This window comes from Ursus arctos, chromosome X (genome assembly GCF_023065955.2).
Source record: "Ursus arctos isolate Adak ecotype North America chromosome X, UrsArc2.0, whole genome shotgun sequence".
Classification (NCBI taxonomy): Eukaryota; Metazoa; Chordata; class Mammalia; order Carnivora; family Ursidae; genus Ursus; species Ursus arctos.
In genome coordinates, this window is record NC_079873.1 from 103,065,018 (window position 1) to 103,080,777 (window position 15,760).

The window sequence follows — 15,760 nt, forward strand, 5'->3', positions numbered from 1 at the left end:
TCTCACTCTACCCTTTGCCTGAGAGAAGGTGATGGGCAAGTCAGGCTTATCTATGCTCTACCTGGTTCCTGTGCTTGTTTAGGAAAAACACTGCAGTTGGATAAGCATTGTCATAGGTTGGGGGTGACTTTTGACTTGGAGAGTTTGTCACTGATTGCACCAGTATGGAACAGCTGGAGACTCTAGGACAGGGTGGGACAAGGTACTAGGCTTGATTTTTAAGAGAGCCAGCAGTCAAATGGAGTCACCATAAAAGGGAGGTTTTCAAAAATGTTTTCAAAAGGGGAATAGGAAAGATGACTGACTGCTTTGGATTAAAGGTAAGAATAAAAATTTGCTCTTGTGTGGGAACAATAAAAGCCAGACTTTTAAAATTTTGGATGATTTTGCCTATAGAATAGGTCTGTATCTGCCTGAATTTTTTTTAAGATTTTATTTATTTGAGAGAGAGAGAGTGAGAGACAGAAGGAGCAGGGGGAGGGGCAGAGGGAGAGGGAGAAGCAGACTCCCTGCAGAGCTGGGAGCCTGACGTGGGGCTCGATCCAGGAGTCCAGGATCATGACCTGAGCTGAAGGCAGACACTCAACTAACTGAGCCACCCAGGCGCCCTGCCTGAGTGTTTTTAAGTGAGGGGTTAATTTTTTGTTGTTCACCCAGAGAGTTGTGATTCACAGCAAAAATATAAGTGTGAGCCAGTTGTTGCAGTATGGTGGGGGTAGAGCAAGGTGTGAGGGCTTAAGAAAAAAGCTTCCTTCCCATTTCCAGCTATTGGTCTGCCTTGGCCGCATCCTAATTGCTGTATCAAGAAAACAGCTGCAGCACTGCACTTGATTTCAGGAATTCTTTCTAGCTGCCAGGCCACAGTATGTTTTACTGTGAATTAATGTTACAGATTGAGGGTAATTCGTTGTTTATGCATGTGAATTCTCAGTTTTCCCTGCTGTTTGTGCTTTGGGGCGGTACTGCCCAGCCTTTTTTCACTTAATGGCACACATAGAACATGAAGGTTATTGTGTGGCACACTGGGGTAAACTGAGGAGGCTGCCTGGTACAAGTGCCTCAGGGACTCCAGCTGCCCCAGGCCCCTCCTGGCTGCCCCAAGGGCTGAGCAAATTGTTATCTAGGTATATGTGCTGTGACACACCAGTTGGGCGGGTCTCCTTTAGAGATTTCCCCAGAAGTAGAATTAGCAGGAAGGTAAAGGGTGTGGTTCAAACCATGGCCTTCTGCAGCTGGGTACAAATAGTTCAATGGGAGGGCTGTCTCTGCTGAAGCATTGCCTATCTGTCTTAGATCAAAGGAAGAACTATCCGAGTGGATCATGTGTCTAACTATCGTGCTCCTAAGGACTTGGAAGATATAGATGATATGACCAGAGAACTCCAGGAGAAGGGCTGTGGGGCTCACACCCCCTCAGTGAGTTCATCTGAGGGTTCTGAAGATGACAAACCCACAAAAAAACACAAAAAAGGTAAAGCGTTAAGACCCAGGAGAAGATTCTAGGTAGCCTTAGTGTTTGCTCTTCCTGGCATTCACTGAGAGTTGCTAATCAGTTCTTAAGTATGAAGGGGAAAGGTGTGGGGAACCTTACTGTAATCGGGAAAGGAGAGGTATCAGTGGAAGACTAATATTGTGGGCTGAATTCTGTCTCCTCAAATTCGTATGTTGAAGTCCTCATCCCCCAGGACCTCAGAGTGTGACCGTATTTGGAGGCAGGGTCTTTAGAAAGGTAATTAAGGGTGAGAATTGCCTTATACAGCAACTTGACATATCAAGAAGGACAGACATCCAAGTTGGCTTCTCGGAGACACTTAGTGGAAATGTAGATTATCACTGCTTCACACTGCTGCCAACAGTGCTTTCCTTTTGCATACCCTCCCCCTCTTTCGACTTCCTTTCCTTATTGGTTGTGCCCCTTTTTTCCTCCAGACAAAAAGGAAAAAAAGAGAAGAAAGAAAGACAAAGAGAAGACTGCCCGGGAGGTACTGGCAGAGCAGCCAGCCTCCTCTTCTTCACCCAGAAGCAAGATGGTAAAGGAAAAAGATGACCCTGGCTCTAAAAAGCACAGCACCAAGAACTCAGAGAGGGGTCAGAAGTCAGAGCCCAGAGAGGTGCGGAAGCACCACCCCAGCTCTCCCGAGGTCAGGGCGACCTGCCGCGGTGGAGCAGAGGACAGAGAGAGGGAGCTGAAGAAAGAGAAGCTGAAGCATGAACATAGGTCCTCAACCAGGAGGGAAGAAAGAGAGGAAAAGAACAGAGATAGAGGTCGAAGCTCAGACAGACATTCCAGCCGGCACAATGGGCGTTCTGAGGGCCGTAGTCAGAGAAGTAGAAGTAGGAGCCGAGAGAGGTCGCACAGGCATAAGAGGGCCCGGCACTCGCGGGACCGGGAGTCCTCTAACCCCAGTGACCGCAGGCGCCACTGAAACTGCGGCCTGTCTGACTGCCTGATAGAACTGGAAATGAACTTGGTCTTTAAAATGCAATCATATTATGCTTTTACTGTTACTGTAAGTCAAATCTCTGAGACTGAATTCTTCCAATCCCTTGAGTGTTAGAGTCATCGAGAGCTGTAGTTTTAACAGCCAAATAGCCTGGATCTTTAAGCGAAATCCATTGTTCCTGGGAATGTGCTCAGTACTTACTAGAGGAGGTATCCTAAGTTTGGTTTCGTAAATATGGCCCTTGAATTTATGACCCCAATTTATGATGAAATTGTCAGGAAAGGGGAAATACCAGGCAGTTCTAGAATTCTAGTCTTTGTGCTAGAGGTGTAGGTGACCTTTCCAGTTGGCAGGTACAGCCATAGCATAGAGAAGGGTGGTTTAACTAGGTCTGGACAGCTTGATGTGAATGCAGTAGTGATTCTTAACACCAGGCCGCTCCCTCTGCACCCCACCCTCCTTTTAAAAAATTTTTTAGATGTCTCTTTTTTTAACATCCACCCACCTCCTTGCTATTTATTTATTTATTTATTTATTTATATCGAGGTGAAAGTCACATAACATCAAATTAACCATTTTAAAGGGAACAATTCAGTGGCATTTGGTACATTCATGGTGTACCAAACCACCACCCCTGTGTAGTTCTAGAACATTTCCATCACCCCCAGAATGAAACCCTATGCCCGTGAAGCAGTTACTCTGCATTCACTCCTCCTCGTCCCTGTCGACTACCAATCTGCTTTCCATTTCGTGGAACTACCATTTTATACAAGTGGAGTCATACATGGCCTTTTGTGTCTGGGGTCTTCCACTTAGTATGTTTTTGAGGTTCATTCATGTTGTAGCATGGATCGGTACTTTGTTTCCTTTTTTTAAAAGATTTTTAAAAACTTATTTATTTGTCAGAGAGAGCACAAGCAGGGGGAGTGGCAGGCAGAGGGAGAAGCAGGCTTCCCGCTGAGCAAGGAGCCCGGTGTGGGACTCGATCCCAAGATCCTGGGATCATGACCTGAGCTGAAGGCAGACACTTCACCAACTGAGCCACCCAGGCGTCCCAGTACTTTGTTCCTTTTTTATGGCGGAATAATATCCCATTGTATGGATAGGCCACATTTTGTTTATCCATTCCTCGGTGGATGGACATTTGGCTTGTTTCTACTTTTTGGCTAGCCAGCTCCCTTTCCACGTCTCAGACATACCAGGCTACCTGGGGGCCGAGTTTCCTTTTCAAGTAGCTGTTCTTGCTGAGATGGGAGCACTTTGTCACCTTCATTGCGTATCTCTCTGGTCTCCTTGGCAGTTTTTTCTCATTTGGAGAATCCTGTCCTTTTATCAATCAGTCCCTTATGAGTTAGGTAGGAATTAGTTCAAGGGACCTTAATACCGCTGCTGAATCACTAAGATGGAACTTCCGACCCTGCAAAACAAAGGAATAGAGCTTTAATAATGAGCACATTTAATCAGTTTACCTGGTATGTTAGTTTGGGTCCAAGATTAGATGTGTGAGAGATTTTTTTTTTAGGGGAAAATGCCCATGAAAAAAATAGGAAAGGAGGTTGGAGGAGTCTACGAAAGCAGTCAGACTCTGATAGAGGTCTAACCTCTGGAGAAGAGGGAAGGCAAGAAGGAAGGTTAGGTAGGAAAAGTCTTACACTGGTGTGGAGTTCTGAGAATGTGTCAGCAAGACCAATGACATGGTGAGTCCTTGAGCCAAAGCACCCGTCACGAGAAGTCTTGCTAGATCAGCCCTGGGAAGCAGGAGTCCTTGCTCTTGGGCCTTCGTCAGCCGTGTGGCACTGTGTTTATGTGTCTGTTGTGCCAATTGCGTGGTAGCCACTGACAAAAGGCCTGTGCACCTGGCTCAGTCATTCTGTCTGCTTGGCAGTTTAGTGCCTCTTCCATGCTGGATACTCTGATGGCTGTTAGCGTGTGATATAGAAATACTCTCGCATGTCAACCCACAGTCTTTACACCAGACCTCCTTGTCTCTCATCTTCGGCCCTGGTCCTTCCAGTCTCCCAACGAGACGGCCAGGCCATTGGCCACTGCCCAGGAGTGTGCATATCTGATAAATATTCTCACTTTAGGCCACTTCTTTTACACCAAGTCAGGTGCACTGCTTGAGGTCCTGTCTGTTGGAAAAGTTTTCCTTCTCCACCCCTGAATGTGGCTGTAATACAGATACCATTCATCTTCATTTTGTACCCACATACTGAGCTGACCCCCCTGTACACCAGCCTCAAGCTGTTTTCTGCCTCAGTTGGTCATACAGGAACCCCCCATTTGGCTATAGGTGCAATGATACAGGGGCTACCATTCTCTGTGTCTTTTAGGTTCTTGATAGTCGCACTGATCTACTCTGTCTCCCCTGAGATGTAATATTGTTTCGATTTATGTATCAATTAGGGTTTTACCAGGAAAACAACCGGTAGGATACATGTATCCTGCTGTAAGCCAGTACCTAAAGAGAAAGCATACAGGCATGCCTCATTTTATTGTGCTTTGCTTAACTGTGCTTCACAGATAACTGTTGTGTGTTTGTTTGTTTACAAATTAAGGGTGTGTGGCAACCCTGTGTCGAACAAGTCTCCGTGTCATTTTTCCAACAGCATTTTCTCACTTTGTTTCTCTGTCAGATTTTGGTAATCACAACATTTCAAACTTTTTCATTATTATTACATTTGTTTTGGTGATCTGTGATCAGTGGTTATGATTCACTGAAAGCTCAGATGATGGTTAGTATTTTTTAGCAATAAAGTATTTTTAAATTAAGATATGCACATTGTTTTTTTTAACACATAATGCAATTGCACACATAATAGACTATAGTGTAAACATAAGTTTTCTATGCACTGGGAAACAAAAAGATACAAGTGACTTGCTTTATTGTGATCTGGAACTGACCCCCCAGTAGCTCTGAGGTGTGCCTGTGTGTGTGTGTATGGCAAGAATTCATTCTGCAGTTGTGGGGACTGGTTAGGCAAGTCTGAAATTTATAGGGCAGGCCAGCAGGCTGGAAACGCTTGGGCAGGAGCTGAAACTGCAGTCTACAGGCAGAATTTCTTTAGGGAAATTGCAGTTCTGCTGTTAGGTTCTTCAACTGATTGGATAAGGCCCACCCTGATTATCAAGGATAATCTCCTTTACTTAAAATCAACCAATGGTAGATGTTAATCACATCTACGAAATACTTTCATAGCAACATCTAGATTGATGTTTGATTGACTAGTTGGGTACTATAGCCTGAGCCAAGTTGACACAGAAAAGTAACCATCTCCATTTATTCTTGTCCCTGGTGGAGGGGATCAGTTTCAGAGGTTTCCACTTGACTTTCCTCATTTTTTTAAAAAGATTTATTTATTTATTTATTTATTTGACAGAGAGAGAGATCCAGCGAGGAGGGAATACAAGCAGGGGGAGTGGGAGAGGAAGAAGCAGGCTCCTAGTGGAGGAGCCTGATGTGGGGCTCGATCCCAGGACTCTGGGATCACGCTCTGAGCTGAAGGCAGACACTTAACGACTGAGCCACCCAGGCGCCTCTTGACTTTCCTCATTGTGACGACTCCTGCCCTATAGGCCTAGGACCCACATGGGGATTACTCTCAAGCACCAACTCAATTCCAGTTACACCCTTGAGGAGTAGCAAATGACCACTAGGTAGGCCTGCAACCCCCTGTGAGTCTTGTTTCAGGCCAGGGCTTTGGTTATTCCTCAGCCCCGAAGCCCGTACTCTAACAGGGCCATGATCATACTTCAGGTCTCTAGGTATCAGTGTCAACTTTGATCTTAAGTTCAGTATTCCTCGAATGTCTGGCTATTCTTTCCCCAGTGTATATATGCTGAAGTAAGTCGCTATAGGTCCTGTTAGAGGAAGTACTGGGGGGAAGATATTTGTCATTGTCCTTCCTTCTAGGGACCCAGCTACCTCTTCCAGGTCAGAAAACAGCTGTAGTTTGGAAACTGAGCAAGGAATTAGGACTTTTTATTGGGAAACCTCCCTCAAACCCCTGCTCCTCCACTGTTGTCTTTTTCAGCATGTAGATCTCGATACCCTTGCTGGCTGTCCCGTCTGTTTTATTTCTAGGGACACAGAATCCATTTGCCGTCTCTGCAGCTCCCTGTAGGTAAAGATCCCTTGGCTGCCCCTCAGGCCTTGTGGTTTGTTTTGGTATTTGTGGCCTACTAGCTGCTGGCTAGAGGTTCCCACTCCATGTCTCAGGGTCCCAGGATTTGCCAACCACATGGAATCATGTGGCCCTGACTGGAGCAAAGCAGATGCACCACATACTAAATATTGAGTATTTAATCTCCCTTGAGTTCTACCACTCCATTATGTTCTGCCTCGGTCTGCTCCTCCACTGCAGGAGGAAGTGGCTTTGTAAGCTCCACAGAAGCCCTCTGGCTCTTACACGTACTCTTTAGCTACTTAGTAACTGTCCTCCATTTCCATTACCCCGCTGGAGGGCGTCAGTACAACTTCACAGTGTCCAGCCATCTTCACAGTCTCTGTAGGCCTTATTCTTCTCGTATATTTCAAAAATCTGAATCACCACATCTGCAAGGCCATTCTCTCAGTTTTCCCAGGTCATCTCCAGATAAGTCTTCAGCAGTTGGACTGCCATCTTGTGCCTGAGACTATCTGTGCCCTGCACCTCCATCAAGACAGTGTCCATTTTGTTCACCAGGCAATACCTGGTGCCATCCCAGAACCCCACCTTGTCACAGCCTGTTTTCTTGGACCACCACTGGCACCAGTTGTGCTAGTTTGGGTTCTCTGAAAAGCAGATGCTGAAACAGGATTAGGGATAGGAGAGATTTACGAGGGAAAACCCTTGAGGGAAAATGAGTGGGGGCCAGGGGAGTCAAGGAGAGCTGCCGGACAGCCTAGATACAGGTCTAGATCCTGTGGAGGAGAGTGGGAAGGAAGGAGAGGTGGGTAGGAAGGATCTTGGACTGTGTGGTACAGTTCTAAGGACATCTGGCAAAGCAAATGCGTCTGTTGGGAGGGGCAGTCCACTGTGGGTCGTGAGCATCCTTGCACTTTCTTGGTGAGGGCTTTGAAAGCAAGGCTTACTGGTCTAATATTGAGCCATTTCTATAGGGCAAGAGGACCACAGTGTGACTACTTTAACTGCTTGCTTCCCAGGGGAGGGTCACTGGTTTGTTTGCTCATTGCTCAAAAAGTCCCAGGCCCTTGACCCCGGGTTCCTCAGGTGCCATGCAACCCACTGCATGGGTGGCATCCACCTGAGCCCATTACATTGTCCTGTGGGACTTGGGAGAGGGAAACCAGCAGAACTATGCCAATACTGTTGATGCTGTTTGCTGTGCTGTAATACACTGTCTTGTTCTAGCCCATTAAGTCTCACTGTCTACTTTCCACACCTGTGACGTGGTGACAGGTCTAGTCCTTGCTGTCCTTTGTGAGGCTGGAGTTCTTCCCTGACAGCATCTCTGACTCCAAGTCGCCTGTGAAGGGTGTCCTGTGTCTCACAGGAATGGCCTGTCTTAATATCCTGCCGCATTCAGTCATTGACTGAGAGCAGCCTGTGGGACGTTTGGCCTTGGTGAAAATGCAGGGATAATGGATTTCAGCGGCAGCAGCATTGGATTTCAGAGCTCAGCAGCTGTGGCCGTTCGTCACTCTTGCTCCCTGCAGCCAGAAATCTGAGAGGCACACATACACCCTGTACCAGGCCAAGCCTGAAACAAGCAGCTAGCAATTGGTTTTAGCGGCTTTTTGGGAACAGTGAATGTTTATTTGTTCCTTTCATGGGTCCACTTCGCAGAAGACAGTTGGAATTCATTGGTGGACAAATTCCCAGTGATCTCAACGCTAAACAGCCACATTGAATGAAGTGCTCATTGAGGGTGTTTTTTGGTTCTTGCCGTATCAGTATTTCTTTCATGGTGGCCTAATTAGCACCCTAGTCTGTCTGTCTGTCCCTTTTTGCTTCGTCTAACCTATTGGGGCATGTACCTAATAAGTATCTGTCTCAGCAGTTTATGGACTCATTGAGTCCTAAATTGGAGATAATCCTTATCTGGTACAGGACATCCCTTCTGTAAACATGTTTTGAAGCTCTTTGAAAGAAATAACCTGGTCATTGTCTAAGTGGGATTCTAGTGAAGTGTAAAGTGCTCTACGCTGTGCTGTTAGGACCAAAGGATAAAGTTAAATGTTTCCTTATGTCTTTTATTTTATCTGAAAATGTAAACTTAGAAGACATAATTTGGGGTGTGATTATTTGCACTAGAAGGATTTAACGTAGCGTTCTTCCTTTACTAAATTAGTGGCTCCTGATTCCTGCAGGTGTTACTGGAAACTGCATCATAAAATAGATAAGAGCAGGTTATAGTTTTCAGTAGGAAATAATCAACAATTACATTTATGATAAGCATTTTCTATTCTGTAAATTAAGTATGACCAATAGTATGTCATCAAAGATACATTGGTCCCTAGATAAATCATTAAAAATACTGAAATGAGGTGCCAGGTCCTATAAAGGGGCAAAACTGTATGACATATGTTGTTACTCTAAAGTGTATGTGAAAATTAAAAAAAAATAAAGCATATGTGTATCATGCAGATTTATGGCTGTTGTGATAGTATATTTAATTTAAGGCAGTATACTCTCTACAATGAACTTCAGTCAAAAATGTGACTACCTTTTGCCAGCTTAGGGTTTAGAAGAGTACTTGGGGATGACTGGAGATGACCTAGCCTCTTTAAAGAAGCCATTTTAAAAAGTTTGGATTGATATTTTCCTTTTCCTCGTGCCTCAGAAGAAACTGAGGTATTAGATATCATTCCATTTGGCTTAGGATAGGGTTACAAGTGGCTTAAGAAGTGATGTTGATGATGATTATGATGATGTTTCTTCAAGAGAAAGGCATTTATTAGCAAGTAGCTTACAACAGCAAAAAACCTTCATGATTATTAAATTAAATCTCTAACTTCTTTGGATTTTTTATTAGTGTGCCATATGATTACCAAATCGTAAAGTATACTCTAGTTGTTGTCAGAGCCCACATCTTATTTTGCAGGATGGTTTTGCTTATTTCAAATGTGCATTTCTATTTGTTTAGGTTGCACTGTCCTTCTCATTTTCAGTGTCTGTATAGCCTTCTTTCTTGTTAATACACTACCAGTTCCCCCTGCTTGGATTGTTTTAATTTTTCATCATAATTTATACTACTGTTACAAACATTTTTATACAGAGTCCTTTTAAAATTTTTCCTTTTGTATTATTCCCTTGGACCACATTTCCCAAAGAGGGGCTACTAGATCCAAAAGTGCAGACAGAACCATAGCTTGTCTTATTGTTAGATTGCTTTTCAGAAAGATCAAATTTGTGGAACCATCAGCACCGTAGAGTTCAAATATAATTTTTCCCCTATATTCTGGACAACACTGGATTTTATCATTTCCTTTTTTCTTCTTTGGAAGGTGTATTGTGGTAACTTCAGGTTATTCTAATTTGCATTTTCTTTCATTGCAAGTGAAGCTGTGCATTTTTACTTTTAGTACTTTCATCTCTTTCTTTACATTTAGATGGTTCCATCTCCAAGGACTGTAGCTAGTAGCTCCAACATGCTTCGTGTATTTTGGCCAGCAGACTTTGAACCACTAATGGTAGGCATCTTTCCTCCCATTGTGGTGCTCACCTTTTGACATTTAGTTCATTTGACAAAAAACATTGTTTAAGATGAGGACCGACTTTGGAGCTACAGATGCAACCATAGAAACAGACCCTATCAGTGGCTCGAGGAAGTAGTATCTGTCGAATAGCATGCTTGCATTCTCTATCCGTCCTTCCTTTCTCACCTCCCTCCATTCTTCCTCTCTCTCTCTGTTTTCTGCCTTTAGGAGGGATCCATTGGTAAAAGAGATTGCTTCTGGAGAGGAGAACCAGGTAGCAGCTAGAAGAGCAGAGGTGAAGAGGCTTACTTTTCGCTGTACCATTTGTACTTTTGACTTCCAAACTGGATTTATATTACTTATTAGTAAAGACAAAACCATATGTAAGATCAGTATTTGCCATTATTGCTAACCGTTAAAAAATGACTTTAAAACTTAGGCTGCTGCATGTGATGAATTTCAGTATGTAGGGGCAGGAATGAGGGAATGGTTGAAGGCAGCCAATTTGGGGATAGGTGATATTTGGGCAGAAATGCCTGCCATTTTATTTCAGAAGTTCAGTTAACATTTATGGACTATAGGTACAGCATAAAGGAAATTTACTTGCCTGGAAATATTTCCCCAGGGAGTTTGCATAAAGCTGGTACCTTCCTCTGACCTAACTTTTGGATAAAGCTAGGGTATGAGAATGACTAGTTGAGTGATCCTCTTCCTGTTGACTGAGTGGATAGAGGGAGGCTGGAGTGGTGGTTTCAGTACCGGAGTGGTGTTTCTGTCTCATGGAAGCAGTTTCTAGCCAAGCACTGTGTTGAGGCCAGTTGGCAGGTACAGGTTCTGATTTGCTCTCTTTGATTCCTTGACTTTGGTGTTCCCGAAGGGGCCTATCCTTTCTCCATCAATGGAATTTTTAAAAAAAGGTTTTATTTACTTGTCAGAGAGAGAGAGCACAAGCAGGGGGAGAGGCAGAGGCAGAGGGAGAAGCAGGCTCCTTGCTGAGCAAGGAGCTAGATGCGGGACCCAATTCCAGGACCCTGGGATCATGACCTGAGCTGAAGGCAGATGCTTAACTGACTGAGCCACCCAGGCGTCCCCATCAATGGAGTTTTGGCAAGTGCAGGAGCACAGATATGACTGGAAAGCATGAGCTCCCTCTGGCCACATTGGTGGTTCCTATGTCTCGAAGGGGCGAAGAGGATGCCTGGAGGCATCAAAGCCCCTCTGAGGAGTCAGATCCTTGCACCACCCTAGGTGTTTGTGGATAGACTTTGGAAATGAACTTGCAGGGAATTTTTCAACCTAATCTGAATGGGCTACCGCCCATGAGGCAGTGTGCTAACCAGACTGCAGTATCCAATGAAGGAGCCACTAGCTCCACATGGCTATTTAAATGGAACTAAAATGAAAAATTCAGTTCTTCACTCATACTAGTGACTAAATAGCCACGTGGAGCTAGTGGCTACTGTACTGGAATTAAAATGTGACCAGAGGGAGCGTGTGTGTGTGTGTGTGCCATTTCCATCATCATAGAAGATTCCATCAGATAGCACTGAATTAGATCATTCAGGGATGGTGGCATTATATGCAGCTCTGGGACCAGAGGTGAAAGCCTTCCTGGTGCTTTCCAGACCTACCTGATCCTTCCTGTCATTTGAGGATTGCCTCAATTCCAGTTACTCCAGGAAACTCCTACTGACCAGTCCAGCTCACAACCATGAGTCCCTTCTTTGAGCTCCTAGAGAACACAAAATACATGATAACTCACTCTTACTGGTGTCACACTTTTGCTTTTAAGTTAGTTTTATCTTCCCAGCAAGGCTTCAGTGCCCTCAAGAGCAGAGAATGAATCCCACAGATTATCTCGATGGGAGGCACAGTCCCTCTTTTTGTGCCAAAATGCCTATCAGAAGCATTTATCAAACCCTTCTTTTCTCCAGCTGCCTTTTGTACATTCTTTGCTCTTATGAGAATTTAAAAGTATTTATAAGAATCCGTGTGTAGGACACAATGTCATGTTTCAAAAGCCATTTATTTTTTTTGAGGAAGGTCAGGTGTTGCAGCCTTATTGATGTTAGGTGTTGCAGCCTCAGCTTCTGTCCTGGTGAGGGCGGGGGGAGGGTGAGGAAGATTTGGAAACATTGGCATTAGATCTTGAAAACACTTTGGACAGAGCTGATGATACCTTCTTCATCATTTCAGACCCCTGTTTGGAAGTACTGGGCTTATCAGCATCTGTGAACAAACCAAGAGAGAAATCTGGTCATTTATTGAACTTTCTAATTAAAGCTGTCAGGCTGGGGGTTGATGATTTAGGATTCAGAAAGAAGCATTTATATAATAACTTTTGAGTTTTAAAGTGCTTTCACAAAGAGTCTTTTTTAAAAGTTTTAAAAAAAGATTTTATTCATTTGAGAGAGAGAGTGAAAGCATGATCGGGGGGAGGGGTCAGAGGGAGAAGTAGACTCCCCACTGAGTGGGGAACCCGTTGTGATGAGGGGCTCGATTCCCCGGGAACCTGGGGTCAAGACCTGAGCCGAAGGCAGACGCTTCACCGACTGAGCCACCCCGACGCCCCCTTTTTTTAAGTTTTTAATTTTCATTCCAGTGTAGCTAATATACAGTGGCATGTGAGTTTCAGGTGTACAGCATAGTGATTCAACAATTCTACACATGACTCAGTGCTCATCATGATAACACACTATTTGCTCCTTCTGACACCCCTGGGAAGCAAGGCAGGGATATTCAGTGAGGCCAGATGCTTTGTCTCAGAGGACCTTACTGACTTTAGATGAGGTCGGAAGGTGGCCAAGTTGGCACTAGAGCCCAGGCTGTGGTGTGCAGCTCTGTACTCCCTGCACCCTGATGCTTCTCGAGCCAGCTCAGCAGTACCTTCTCCCTCATGCCATCAGATAACTATCCAAAACAGCCTGAGGAGCGGATTCCACATGAAAAGGTAACTTCCAATTCTTAGCAGTGTGGACATCCGTTTCAGAACATCCAGGTAAAAACAGCAGTGCTTTAAAAAAAGGTTATCATTTCTGACTCACTTTGGATAAATTTTCAGTTGACTGACCCCAAATGATCTGTTTGTTGTGTGAGCTATATAGGACTTGTGTGGCCAGTAAGAGTCTCCATTTGGACCCATTTTTTCTGCACCACTTGTTTTGTGCAAATCATATCCTAGTTTATGTTAACAGAATGATTACTGTATGTGTAAGGACAGAAATGAGCATTTATCTGTGTTGCTGATGCATCATGACAGGATGTCATGAAAAGATACAGGGCAATAAAGCACATACTTTCTTGTTTCCAGTAAACGACAAATTTCTCCTCTAGCTTTTGCAGTTACCTAGCTTTTAATCTTCTCCAGCAATATAACCTTGGGAATCTCAAGAATCTATGATTTTTTTAAAAGATTTTATTTATTTATTTGACAGAGAGAGAGACAGCCAGCGAGAGAGGGAACACAAGCAGGGGGAGTGGGACAGGAAGAAGCAGGCTCCCAGCGGAGGAGCCCAATATGGGGCTCGATCCCAGGACTCTGGCATCATGCCCTGAGCCGAAGGCAGACGCTCAACAACTGAGCCACCCAGGCGTCCCTCAAGAATCTATGATTAAAAGTAAGGTAGGAGACAAATAAGGGGGAAAATTCTAGCTTTTCAAATTAATAATGCAGTACTGGAATGTGCTAGTAGTTGACAAAATAAGAACAACCTAGAAATTAATCAGGAAAAAGTCAAAATCTGCAGAGGCAAAGACAAAGGCTTGAATGGAAAGATCTGTAGTCTGAAAAAGCAAGCCAACGACTTCTAGTTATAGGATTGAGGCACACGCTACAAGGCCATATTCTGGAAATCTCACTGGAAAGGAAAAATGAAGCTTTGTTTTTGCAATTTGAGGATCTTGTTAAGAATGCAGATGCCTGGATCCCATTTCCCAGAGATAAAAACTGGGCAGCACTGGGGAGGGGCCAGGATTCTGCATGGCTAATAAGCATCCTGGATGATCCTGACGCAAGCAAGCTATCACTGAACAACACTTTGGGACACTGCTCTGGGACATGGTGCTTCACAGGGTGGATATGAGAAAAGCACTTAGCTGACAGATGCCTGGTACGTAGCTGACACGTGATAAATGTTACTGCCTGGAACTGTCACCCCTTTGCTGGGAGGTTCAATTGAGAACTGCATAACAACTCACAAATTACAATCTATATACATAGTAAGTGGTATTATTTCAACCCCATATTGGTGGCGGGGGACTGTGCAAGGCAGGAGCCACTCACTGCAGGGGGAGTGTATATATTTAGAATGACATCATTGAGAGCTTTATTAGAAAATGATAAATATGTTGTACCTGAAACGCCATCATTTGAAGAATACAGGCTGGCCAGAGCACTTTCACGTTGATAGAGGGTGATAAACGGCCAAGACAGAGGTGAAATAGTAGTTTAAGCCTCTGTCCTTTGTTGGACAGCGAACACCAGAAGTACCTAGAGACCCTCGAGGGACAAAGCACAACCATGTGGCATTTGTATAGCCCAGTGCTGGCGCTCTGCAGTCTCAAAGAATTATTCTCTGGGATCTCGGCTGTTCCTAGGTGTGACTCCTCATAATTCTTGGAATTATGACACCCAGGATTGGCCGCAGGCTTGGACATGCACTGCCCCTATAGGAGCATTTCAAGGGCTCAAGTGTCCCAGGTTGCAAAAAATGCCACCCATGCATGCCCCCTCCCTCCTGGGGCTTGGAATAAATGACATGTTTTAGATGCTTCTCTGAGAGAAGATAATGATGGGGGGGTCTTTAGGGGAGAAAGGGGAAAAGGGATGTCCAATTCACTACCCCAATCTCCCTTTAAATAGTTCTTAACAATTGTGAGGTGTGGAGCATGGAGATGGTAGGGCAGGCACAGTGGCTCAGATGCTGGCTCTGCTGTATGGACCTTCATCACCGCCTGGGATGCAGACGTGGCCTGATCACAGAAGGGCATGAAATAGGCTGGCGGAGGTGGCCAGGCTGCAGGGTACCACTCCGTGGTGGTGGTAGTTTAAAAGGAAGTGGCAAATCCATGAACTGAGGCATAAATTCATGCAAGATGAGAGAAGTTGTGTTTTGTACAGATGGTGTGGAGGGCAGAGTATTATTGTAACAGTTTGACTCTAATTCTTCTAAGAGGATTTGAGGCAGCTTACGGATTAAGACATTGCGAAATAGGATATTTAAAGGGATCAACTGGGAGAGGGACAATCTAAGGAACTGGTTCTCAACACTAGCGGCACAAGAGAAGCATCTGGATAAATATTAAAAATAGGCATGTTTTGGCCCCACCCTAATTGAACAGGATCCCCTGAGGGTGGGGCCAGCATTTATCTGTTTTCTAAATTGCCCGGGTGACTCCAATGTGTAGCCAGGCAGAGCGCTCCTGAGCTAAAGGAAGGTGGGGGCGGGGTGCAGATGCTCCTGAATGGCCTGACAGCAGTAGGTTAAGTCAATGGTTTGCAATGTTGCCTATACATTAAAATCACCTGGGCAGCCTTTAGAACTCCCAAGGCCTAGGCTGCAACCCAGACCAATCAGAATCTCTGGGGGTGGGGCCTGGGAATCAGTTTTAAAGGTTTGCCAGATGAGGGGGGCGCCTGGGTGGCACAGCGGTTAAGCGTCTGCCTTCAGCTCAG

The 15,760-nt window shown here is 44.7% G+C and overlaps 2 protein-coding genes across 3 annotated transcripts in view; one reads left to right on the forward strand and one right to left on the reverse strand.

Moving 5' to 3' along the window:
* Positions 1-5,216, forward strand: part of RBMX2 (RNA binding motif protein X-linked 2) — a 14,051-nt gene extending 8,835 nt beyond the window's left edge. Inside the window, exons 6-7 of the mRNA XM_026520665.4 lie at positions 1,294-1,471; positions 1,930-5,216. Coding sequence (XP_026376450.2) covers positions 1,294-1,471; positions 1,930-2,426 — 675 coding nt within the window. The 3' untranslated portion in view covers positions 2,427-5,216. The remainder of the gene's footprint in view (positions 1-1,293; positions 1,472-1,929) is intronic.
* Positions 5,217-12,093: 6,877 nt separating this feature from the next.
* The window catches only part of LOC113271000 (fibrous sheath-interacting protein 2-like), a 76,736-nt gene continuing 73,069 nt past the window's right edge, over positions 12,094-15,760 (reverse strand). For both annotated transcript variants that reach the window (XM_044391675.3, XM_044391674.3), the window contains one exon: positions 12,094-12,315. In XM_044391675.3, coding sequence (XP_044247610.2) covers positions 12,170-12,315 — 146 coding nt within the window. In that variant the 3' untranslated portion in view covers positions 12,094-12,169. The remainder of the gene's footprint in view (positions 12,316-15,760) is intronic.